Source organism: Pagrus major, chromosome 4 (genome assembly GCF_040436345.1).
Source record: "Pagrus major chromosome 4, Pma_NU_1.0".
NCBI classification, from domain to species: Eukaryota; Metazoa; Chordata; class Actinopteri; order Spariformes; family Sparidae; genus Pagrus; species Pagrus major.
Window position 1 is genome coordinate 37535010 of NC_133218.1, and position 12043 is coordinate 37547052.

Below are 12043 nucleotides of genomic sequence, written 5' to 3' on the forward strand. Positions count from 1 at the left end.
CAGTCTCAAACCAGCAGCCCTCTTTCTGCAAATGTACCACAAATGCACTACACATAGGTAACGTTAGCACGTGTCCCTCGCTGGCCTCCTTCACTTCAGCAGGAACAGCGCTCGCCCTCCATCAGCTGAGCAGGTTGAAGGAAAGTGATGCAGAGCTATTGATATCAGTGGTGGGAGACCTCGCCTTCGCCACGCCCACACATCGCATGACTCCCTGCTTCTTTCTAGCACACACTGGCTCACGCATACAGGGTCGTTTCATTGGCATGCATGCACATGCTGCCTTTATTTATAGAAGCTTGAATGCACGCACACACACACACACACACACACACACACACACACACACACACACACACACACTCACTCACTCACTCATACGGACTGACTCGGCTGTGCTGGGTTACATAACGGTGGCCTACTAAAGCAGTGCGGCACGTGACCTGCGTGAGATGATGTTGAACTCTGCTGAGGGTTAGGCCCGCCATCCTCTTGCTCCATCTCAAAACACACACACACACACATGTACGAACACACACCCCTCCCCCGACTCAGACTGACATCACTGCAGGCCTCAAGGCTGCTCTCATCAGCTGGTTGCTAGGCAACCCTTTCGTCCACAGGCACAACCAACGCACATTTAATCTGGGAGGCTAAGAGACAGGGATAAAAAAAAAAAAGAAGAAGAAGAACAGAGAAAGAAAACACAAATGTCCAAAGAAGAAAATCTGATGTTCGCACTGGTGATGAGGCTCATTCTAACATACTGAGGAAGAAAAAGAGAGAGAAAAAGAGAGAGAGAGAGAGAGAGAGAGAGAGAGAGAGTAGGAGAGCAGAGGATGGAGGGAGAGCGAGGCGGAGAGGGAGAGCATGTGTGAATCTAGGCCATCTTCTGTGCATCTCTGTTGCCATCTGTTTGACGGCCTCAGAAGCAGGACCACCTTCACCCTCCGCAGGCCTCTTCACATGACGAGGTGCCCTCTCGCTGCCTACAACCTTATCTTCTGCCGCCGCGCCTGGCAACCCTCTCCACACGGCTACAACTCAAAAACCCCTCTGAGCACGGAGGCAGATAATCGCAGACCCCGGCGGCACACGAGTGAGTAGGGTTTAAAACTTCATCCGACACGAGAAACACACACACAAACTCCTCAGAGCAACAATCGAACAGACCAGATTACAAGAGACTGAGAGATTTCAGCGGGATGTTCGGCGTCGCTTTAGGAACGAGGGGCGAACGCTGCAGTTACGTCAAGGCAGGACGACATCTGGTTGTTTGATCCTGTTATGAACCAGTTACTGAAGTGAACTGAGCTCATCAGACCAGTCAACATTACTTCAAACTACACACACACAGATAAAAAGGCAGCCAAGAGACCTGTTTCTTTAAGCATATGATTCAAAATACAGTAAATAGCAACCACAGAACTGTAAATTACATTTGCTTTATATGAGTCTCAGCTGTGTATGATTGTATATTCAGCAGCTGGGGACAACTATGATGAGTTTTGTCTTTAATGTGGGCAGAAATATTGAAATATTAAACCAAGTTTGAGATTCCTACACCTCACAAAAGCACCAGCTCAGACCACAAATTGCAACGAATTGGAACTGAAGTCTGTGGGTGTAGCTTTGTCACTGGGAAATTACAACACCACCCATTACTGCAACTTCAGGTAATTGACTACTGATGTGAATCACTGATCAGTCTGACTCTATCCAGCTACTGTAATTCTATCCCTATTTACATTGAAGGGACGTCCACACAAGAACGATAAATAGATAGTTTTAAAAATCGTTCTAACTCAAATGGATGGAAACCACAGTGGGGAACGATATCTTTGGGCTCACTTTGATGAACAGAAACACTGACAGCCAATCAGAATACACCCCAAATGACCGGGCCATCAACTGGTTTGGTTTCGGGAGCATTTCCCTACAAAATGTTGCAGAATGGCTTTTAATATTCGTTTCAATAGCCGACCTCCTTTATGTAAGCTAAGTGATGGTATTCAGGAGACATTTTTTAGATGGTCTACTTTGTAGCTCAGTCTTGGATATCTATCCAACTTATGAAATGCTTATAAAACTTATACCAGACTGTAAAATATACATAAAAACCTAATTTTAGCTGAGACATACTATACTGCCAAACAGTCTCAGGTGATGGGGTCTTTGCGGTGTTTTGATGTCCTTTATAATGATCGGCAGGTTAATTGATGTTGACTCAGCCTAAAGTATGAATAAAACTAGAGTGACAACTAGACAACTACAGTGCTGGATTCTTCAAACCCGAACCATAACCCATATCCTTCTGGGGGTTTCTCTTTTATCCATGAAGTATGAGAGACTTTCTGGCCTGATGTTGAAAGGTGTGCATCAGTCGCAAAAATATGTGTATGTAAGTATTTCTCTAGTTATGTTGAACTAAACTCCACAGGGTCTTTACTGCTGTGTTAATTTCAAATTAAGTCAACATATAAAACCAGAGTCCGCACACTCGATAAATGTTCCCATGAACGTTTATTCCAAAATGCAAAATTTTAGAAAATAACCATTACTATGTATGCAGATGATTATTTTTATTTATTCCTCATTTTAATCATTGTTTTTCTTTTTTAAGGATTTGACACATTTTCACACAGCACACGCATAACTTTGAGTTTAAAATTTGCTATACTGTATGTGTAATGTTTGCTTTTCCTCTGACTGCTCTGTGAATTCAACTCCCATTCTTACGCAATTCAAAAGCCCAAGAGGGAAAAACCAGAACCTTAAAAATGATCCAACACATCTCTCTTTTAATTTTCATCAGGAAACTGACGCACAAGAGTTTTCCCAATGTGCAGCTCAAATTTTCAATAAATCTGACATGAGTCACATGACCTTAAAATTGCAATAAGAAGTACATAAAAATGTCTGATTTCTAGAAATCATGAGAAAATTCACTGAGCCAAACAATCCTCTTAGCACAGGAGATCGCTGTGAATGCATGGCTTGGGGGGAATAAATAGTTTACTTTGAGAAGCTGCCAGCTTCATGCACCTGATACCTTAACATCATAAAACTACTAACAGCAGAAAGAGACAACCAGATGACTCTTTGCTTTATAGGAAAAGACGTGAAGCTACAATCACTGTGAGTTTAAATACAATGCTGTGGTAATGAAGTTATTAATTAAGCTCATTCATTATGCATTATGCATTGTGTATAATTTATATTTTTATTCTGCTTAAGTTCTTTGCCAAAATGTCTGACTTAACATATGGTGGCATTAAAATGTATTTGGTGTCATATAAAGGGATATCTTGAACACTGAATACATCACATTTTTCCTCACCTATATCCAACTTCATGCTGCAAAGTGATCTAAATCAAATCTACTCGACAGGAGAAGCATTTATAACAAGAGCGTCACCCAAGGAACAGTTAGGGAACAGTTCACCCAAAAATGTAAATCCAGTCACCATCTCCTCCCTCCATGTTGATAGAAAGTCAGGTGAAGTTTCGCAGTCCACAAAACATTTCTGGAGCTTCACAGCAAAACAGTTTTGCAGCATTCTCCTAAACAACTGAAGTTGTTGCCGTTGACTAGAATACATGGCACTCAGTGGAGCGCATACCTCCAGCAAGGCCCAACAGTCCTCTTTTGTTCTCACTAATAGATACCAGCCACCTGTATATGCCTGATTTTTTTCATCAAGATCCATGAATTATGTTGAAAAATCTCACAATGTTAAAGAACATGAGAAAAGTTATTGGGGTCTATTCTGGGTGACCCATCCTCGATCCAAGTTTCACGGAAATACGTTTAGTAGTTTTTGTGTAATCCTGCTGACAAACCAACCGACCAACAAACAGACACGTGAAAACATAACGTCCTTGGTGGAGGTATAAAACAAACAAAAGGAACATAAATTGGCTCCTTGCAGCTCGTCCAGCGTATTCCAAGTCTGAGATCCCAAACTGATTTGAAAAGATGTTATTTGCACCCTTGACATGCTGTCGTACTCTTGCAACTACTTCAGATGGGGTGCACGCTAACACTTTTAGCTTAGCATCTACAGTGAAGCTTTTGGCTTTAAAAAGGGTGTAAATAATATCTTTTTAAAATCAATGTGGGATCTCAGGGCTTCCAGAGACTTGGATTACACTGGACGAGCTATACAGAGACGTTTTATGGTTTTAAAGGGCTCGACTGATATTTAGTTTGGCTGAAATCAGCCTATACCAGAACAGTACTATCGTCCCCAGCTACTTCAGTTGTTTAGAAAAATGCTGCAACCCTGTTTTGCTGTGAAGCTCCAGAAATGTTTTGTTGACTATGAAACTTCACCTGACTTCCCATCAGTATGGGGGGAAGGAGATAATGACTGAATGTTCAGTTATTGATGAACTTATTCTTTAATTTCCTAAAAAGCATGTGGCATGGCACGGATTGACGTCCACATTTAAAACACACAAAATTGGAAAAAGGGTTGTGGTGTGACGTGGTGGCAGCCGGTGGAACGTACCTGTGAAGATGGGAGACACAGAGGACATGAAGAAAGAAGAGGTGAAGGAACTACGGGAGACTGAAGAGAATGGAGATGAAGATGGAGAGGCGTGAGCTGAAAATGAAATGAGTACAAGGTGTAAAGGTCAACAGACATGACTTTGAACTGCAGAGGAGGAAAATGAGGATAACATGATAGCATGCGGCTTGAAGCGTGAAGCGTGAAGGAGCGTATACGAGGCCGGACCAGAGCAGCTGCCAGCCATCTCACTGTAATTACCACAACTAGACGTCACTGTGTAGATGTAACAGTGTAGATGTAACAGTGTCTATAAGATGAGAAAGCAGGAACCCAGAGGATCAACTCTCTCCCTCTGCTCTCTACACCTCTCTGATGAGCGATGGGACCATTCATACAAAATGCATGTGAGCAGTGAATTATTTATTGTGCTTTTTATTTCCCTCTCATACACGGGAAATGTGAGTTTAAAAAACCATGAGATGAGCTGGTTCAGGTGCAGGGTCCACCAAAACGTTGTCCCAGTTACTGCAAATTTGACTCCTGCGTGCCCTGGACAGTCTCAAACATGGCTAGGCAAGGAATCAATCTTGTTATACTTAATGTACCACACTGTGCCGATCAACAAGTAAACAGCGTTTATGTTCATATTTATCGCCTAAAGTGACTGTTCTCAATGTGACAGAAAACAGTGTGAATAAATGTCAAACAGATAAAGTAGTGAGAGGATGAGCTGAATGATAAGTGATGTCTGCACATGTGCTACATTATAAACTGAGGATTCAGCTCCCCACAGTGTTTTTCATCAGATCTTCAGGTTAAGAACTTACAGCAGGTTATCTGTGGATCATGACTCCGTAACACAACGACCTGTAAAAACGGCTACCACGTTTCAGTAAGAGTAAACCCTCCAACATGGACTACCGTTTGGAAACCTCAAGTTTAATTTCGGAAGTTACCACATTTGGATGAGACAGTGGAGCTGGAGAGGATATCCTGATTGGATCTGACTGAGAACTAGAGGACTTGTCAATCATGAGGTTAACTTGCCCTGAAGCAGGGGTCTTCAACGTTTTTCAGGCCAAGGACCCCATAGCTGTTAGAGATACAGATGACGTACCTTGTTCCGAAGGCTCCCCTGGTCCCCGTGGGGGAGTCGAGGCTTTCTCCTGGCTTGGCTGGCCTGTCACGGTTCATTTGCTGCAGAATGGAGCTCAGTTCGGTGATGACGGTGTTCTTGGAGTCTGGTGTAGATGGAGGGCTGCGCAGCTCAGGGGGCTGATCGCCCCACAGTTTGGATGTCCTTTGTGTAGGAGTCCTAGGAGGTTCAGAGGATGAAGGGGGAGGGGGAGGGGCCTGAGGTGGTGACCCATAGGACTCCGGGGGCTCTTCAATGAGAGCGTCATGATAAAGCGATGTTCTGTTGATGACTGACTTGCCCTTGGGTTTGGGTGGCACAGGAGGCCGATCCACCAGGAAGGCATGCCCGTCTGCAGTGGCATAGAGGCTCTCCAGAGTGCTGTCGCAGAAGCCTCCCTCTGACGACAGCGTGGAGATACTGGAAACGGTGCTGGTGGTCTCCATGTGCTGAGGATCCCCGCTACTGCGGCTGTCTACCTCTTCGATGCCCGAGTCACCTACCCCGGACTCCGGGTCCGGTGGAGGAGGAGGGTATGATGGTGGCATGTTGTTTGCGACCCGTTTGTGTTGATCAGTGACAGGTGGTGGAGCGTGAGCGTGGTATGGGGGTAGAGGAGGTCCCCCATTCCGTCTCTGTTGCTGAAGCATCTCTGCAATGGCACTAGCCTGATCATCAGGAATGTCAATACTGTTGGCAAACTCCAGCGGTGGGGGGAGGGGCTCTGTGAAGTCAAAGTCCTCGTCGATGTCAACTGAGGCCAGAGGGGGAGGGGGGATGCGGAAGGGCAGCTTGACCGGTTCATCCAAGGACTCGCCTAAGGGAATGCTCCTCCTCCGCAACGAGGGCGGCTGGGGGTTGGCGGACAGAGTTGAAGCTTTGAGAGGATCGGGTTGGTTGGGGTCCTTCAGTTCTGATGGCCTGTTGCTGTCCTGCCCCTCCTCCTGGTTGTTCACCTTGTTGCTTGCATCTGTGGTGTGGACCATCAACAGCCCAGCTGACTTTGGCTGTGACGTGTCTGCCACATCCGCTGGTGCGCTTTTCCTCTCCTCAACTGCCTGATGCTGCCGTTCTTCCCGTGCCCCGTCAGACTCATACTTCTGCTCTGTCATCTGTCTCCGCAGGCCACCTCGGCCGGGCCGCCCCATGGTCGCAGTGGAGATCGCAGCAAAACTTGTCTCGATCCCAGAGCGTAGTTTGGTGTCAATAAACAGCGGTTGGTTGAGGTCTGGTTTGTGGCTTGGCTGAATTGGGAGGGACTGGGCTTCATGCTTGGTGGGTTGCTGAACCTGAGGAGGATTTTGTGGCTGATTCTGAGGATGGTTCTGTTGCTCCTTCATGGCCCGGTCACGAGCTGCCAGGGCCAGAGCTAGTGGAGAGTTAGGGTCCAAGGGCTTGCCGGTGACAGGATGGAGGTAGGTCCCGTTGGCCCTGTAGTGGCTCTTAGGAGGAGTGGATGGGAGACTTACAGGACTGTCCAGGTTGGGACACTGGCCTGTTCTGGTGTTAAGAGGCTCCCGCACCACTGTGGGCTCAGGAGTGTTGAAATCTGTCATGTTGCCACTGCCACCCCCAACAGGGGGCCCGAGCTGTGCTGCTGAAGGAGCCAATATCCTTCGAAGCCGCTCGTCGCTACTGAACATGCCTTCATCGATGGACTTTGACTGGCGAAGGCGAGGGGTCGGTGTGGGACTACTGAATTCATCATCCCCCATGTCTATTGACTGGAAGGCAATTGAGTGCTTTTTTGCCTCTAGCCTCTTCTCCCGGTCCCGTACTGCCCCGGCAATAGCTGCTGCAAACGGGTTGCTTAGAGACATAGGGTCTTCAGGACGCAAACCACCGCTTCCACCTACAGTGGGCGTGAGGGGTGGGTGTTCAGGGGTGGTGGGCTCGATCTCCATACTGCTACCCTGGCTGCTCTTGCCACTGCTGCTGGTGGAGGGCTCCTTAACAATGATAGTGGGGATGGGGATGGAGGAGCATGTTCGTTCTACAGGCGTGGTAGGCATGGAAACCGGGCCTGAGGGGCTTGATGGCATGTGGCATGTTTTCTCGGGACTGTCCTCAACATTGGACTGCTTTACTAGCATTCCCTTCCTTCGCGCTGGTTTTGCTGGCACATACAGTGTCTTATTGCCCACCTCGGAGTAAGGGTTCTCTGGCACTGGCGTGCGCCCTCGGGTGCGTGTGCTTTCAAAATGCTCTGAGCTCTGGCGGAAGTAGCCACGCCTTAACGTACCGACATCTGTGGTTCGGCTAATGGTTGTCACTGCATTGGGTGAGTTCTGGGTGAAGCTGGGTCGTGTGGTGCCGTAGCTCTTGGGTGTAGGTCCAGCAGCTGAGTTGTAGGCAGGTGGCGATGGGGGTGAAATGGCTGGGGGAGGAGGAATGTCCTCTGAGGTGTCAGGCATAGAGAGGCTGCGGGCGAACTTGAGTAGGGGAGGTGTAAGATATCCCTGTTTCTCATCCTGCGATGTATCTGGGAAAAGTGGAGCAGAAAGAAAAATTATGTGAGGACCTGAGGGAGACATCCCTATTTTTTTATTTCCAGCATGGCCTCCTCTTTCCACAGGAAATGTCTCATTCATTGATGTGAGCTGTTTCTTAACCTTTATTTATCCAGGCAGGGGGTTCCTGAAATTGGTGGAGGCCAGAGAGAAAAGTGGCCAACTATAAGATGGTGCAGCACCAAGTGGGAATTTCCTGGTGAGTTAATTTGACCAATTACCCTCCAACTGAAGTGTTGAAAAACGGAAACAAGGACAAGAATAAACATTTAGATTAAAGGCCGAATGATGAATCGAGATGTGTTCCGAATAGTAGCCATGGAGTTGTATAAATTAAAAAGGTGTCATGTAAAGTTATCTCAATTTAAAGACCAACATGACCTGCACAAATGTACATGTGTTTAATTTTGTTTCTCAGAAACTAAGATACATCCAGATTTGAAGCAGCCTTCTGGGTATCTAGACGTGAGTAGATGGCTGTTCATCCATCTTTCAGAAGACGCTTGTTTACTTCCTTTCCTATGTACAATTCTTTAAATGTTAAAGTTGGGGGAGGAAGCACCTTGCTCAGGTCAATGAGTGACATCATATACTTCACAGATGAAAGCATTTCCCAAGTGTCATCTTTCCCCAGAGTGTCATCAAACAAGAACAACCTCAAAGTGCTTTCATGGCAGTTAAAGCAAAATAAAAAAAAAAGGCATTCAATTTTTGTCATAATAATGATGGCATTGCAAATCAAAAGAGCTGTGAGTAACATTAGCCTGCATGACGTCCCTCTAGTTCAGCAGTGAGAATGAGGTCTCAGCATATGCTTAATGACCTCCAATATTATCGCCTGAAAGCACACTTTGCTGACTGGATCATTCTAATTTATCTATAATTAGCTTTAATATTGAGCACACAGAGCAAGTCCTCCGAGCATTAATAGAATATTACAACAAGCTAAAAGCACCAGGTACTGGAGTTCACAACTCAAGCTCAAGCTGACACACACTGTGCCCTCCAACACACACACACACACACACACACACACACACACACACACTGTATACACACTGTATACACATCATACCTATGGACTTTTGCTTTTTCATCGTCCCCTTCTCAGGTATCCCCAGGAAGGCCCCTGGCACAGTGGGTGGCACCACTGCTACTCCCTGGCGGTCATGATACAAGGACTGCAAACCAGAATGTTGTTAATGACACACCCAGAAACACACATATCATCGGCTCTGTAACAGCATTTAAAGATTTAATTTGTAAAATATGGCCAGAATTTGAGCTCCAAAACGACAGGGGGAACCTAACTGCTGAGCTTTGCTAGCTATTTTTGGATGTAGCTAGCTGAGGAGCTAGTGGCCCTATTAGCTGATGGAAGTCTGCCTGGATCACAGGGCGAGTCATTGTGGGCAACAGGGCTCTACCGCCTCCAAGTAAAGAAAATGGACAGCAGACTGGGACTGAACACATCCTCTGAGAGCCACAGAAGTCAGTTTGAAGACAGGGGACACAGTACAGAGGTGATTTACAGCGGCTCGGACCAGGACTATGACTCCAGGGACGAGAAGACACGGTGGACATCAGCAGCGGGTGAAAACGGCGTGTAGAGACGGAATATTTTCACATCTTACTCGTCGAATGAAGAATTTATTTTATTATGGAAAAACAATCAAGACTGTTTTGGTGAGTTTAGTTTGTGTCCAGTTTGAATGAAGTGGGTTTTACGATGAGTTAATGAGGCGATTAACCTCGTCTTAGTTCGATAAAGAAGATAGACTTGAATTCAGAAGGTGTGCGGTCGTACTTTACTGTTTGGTAAGAGTTAGAGAGTAAATTCACGCCTTATCTTACATGATATAATCCACTAAAACCCAAAACAAGAGCTCAACACCTTCAGAATCACAGTGACACCACAGTGTACTTTATATTCTGTGTACTAAATAATCAAATGTTCAGTTCAGTTTTCTTCACTTACATTCATGTCAGCTTGCGTCACCAAACAGCGACTGGATGGGCGTGGTTTGATTGTAGCGATCTTCATATCAACAGGTGAGGTCTTCTGGGCGTGTGTCATCTCTTCAACTTTGTCTGCAAAAATAAAATGAGCTGTGATGAGCAACAAAAACGACGAGGGCAGGACTTAATTTGCAAAGCCTTCGAAGGGTTTTTATGGGCCAAACGCAAGCTAATCATTCACAGTGACCCTTCCCTGTGTGTCCACACTGAGTTGCGGATGAAACTGAAACAAAAAACATTGAAAGAAAATTTTGTGGAGGGGGGGGCACAGGAGGACTTTGATGAAATGCATCAGGGTGCGTCCAGCCTCGCAAGCCGTGCAAGCTCTTTCCAAACAGCCGACTCAGCAGCATCATCTAACTCTCAGGGTCGTTCCCTCATTGAATGTAAAATGAGCAATGAATGTGAAGTCTGTCAAGTTTGCCGTTATCTTTCTCAGTCTGATTTTTTTTTTTGAGCCTGCAAAGTGGGAAAGGTGTCAACGGCAAATTTGGCAGAACTGAACTTCCCTCTGGCGTGTGATGATGCCATCAGATAAGAGTCCACCTACAAGGTTTATGCTAACAGAAGCTACATGCTCTCCCTGATCTAGCCTCCTCGCTCTATCACCTCCCTGCTTCCCCTAGCTCTGTCTAGGATGTAGAAAGCTTCCATGCATTAGGGGGAGTGATTACTTAGAGTGACTTGGAAAACAATCCTCTTCTTCTGCGCATCTACACACAGAGGAGAGGAGTGGGGAAAGGGGGAGAGGTGGGGAGGGGAGGAAAGGGGGAGGAAAGGAACATCAATGACCTTCACTACAGTCAGAGCTAAAACACAAAAACACACACAGAACAGAAAAAATGCACATTTCCTCTCTCTCTCTCCGATTGCTCTCCCAGTTGGATTGCAGCTACAGCTTATCAGACAACATGCAACACGGTTGCCCTGGAAACCTATCTGTGAGTGAAACATTTCCTGGAATAAACCTCCCCCTCCTCGCACAAACACACACACACACACACACACACACACACTTACAAAAACACACACACACACGTACACACAGTTACACACACACACACACACACACACACACACACACACAAGCCTGCAACAGAGGAGGAAAAAAAAGAGGCACACGTGAAGAAGAGACACGACAAACCTTTACAGTTCAGGTAAAGTGAACAAACATTGACTTACAGCGACCGTGTTTTGTTTTCATTTTACATTTTTTCCTTACATACGCACAAACACTCACAGACACAAAGACGCACGAGTAAAACATTCTGTAATTCCTCATTAAAGATCTGCTGCTGTGTTCCTTTGCATCTGAAGCTCCCAGAAAAGTAAATATGTGGGCTCACTCCTGCTCCTGCACGAAGGGTTTAGGAAGCACCCTGAGCTGAACTACAGCTTTTACTCAAACGTGAATCAAAAGGACTACTCAGCATCCACGCGGTTGCAATATTGAGTCAAAAGAAAGAAGAAATAATCTGTGGTTGTGAACAAGGGACAGAGGAGTTCAGACATCTTTCTATTCTACATCACTACAACATTAAACCATGCACCAACAACATTCAAGTTCAAAACATCTGCAGTAAAAAATTTAAAAATCATGCAAGAACACACTACGGGCAACACCATTCAGTTGCACTGAAAGTCAAATATCAAAATCAAATTCTTGTGGAAATACTGAAACAAACTGTCAACATGTACAACAGTGTTAGTGGGTGGGGAAGATACGTGGCAGGAATCAATCATTGGATCAGAGTGAAACATGCCTACAGGAACTTACCACCTTTCTTTTTCCTTAGAGTTGCTTAAAGGGGCGACACAAAAAGATTTCTGAGTCTTTGAAGCACAAACACAGACTCAGTCCT

At 45.7% G+C, this 12043-nt stretch overlaps 1 protein-coding gene across 1 annotated transcript in view; it reads right to left on the reverse strand.

Moving 5' to 3' along the window:
- The window catches only part of LOC140994315 (SH3 and multiple ankyrin repeat domains protein 2-like), a 62645-nt gene that overhangs the window by 7031 nt on the left and 43571 nt on the right, over nucleotides 1-12043 (reverse strand). The window contains exons 8-12 of the mRNA XM_073463885.1: nucleotides 11959-11982; nucleotides 10856-10894; nucleotides 10141-10253; nucleotides 9238-9343; nucleotides 5635-8134 (exon numbers count right to left, since the gene is read on the reverse strand). Of these exons, the coding sequence (XP_073319986.1) occupies nucleotides 5635-8134; nucleotides 9238-9343; nucleotides 10141-10253; nucleotides 10856-10894; nucleotides 11959-11982 (2782 nt within the window). The remainder of the gene's footprint in view (nucleotides 1-5634; nucleotides 8135-9237; nucleotides 9344-10140; nucleotides 10254-10855; nucleotides 10895-11958; nucleotides 11983-12043) is intronic.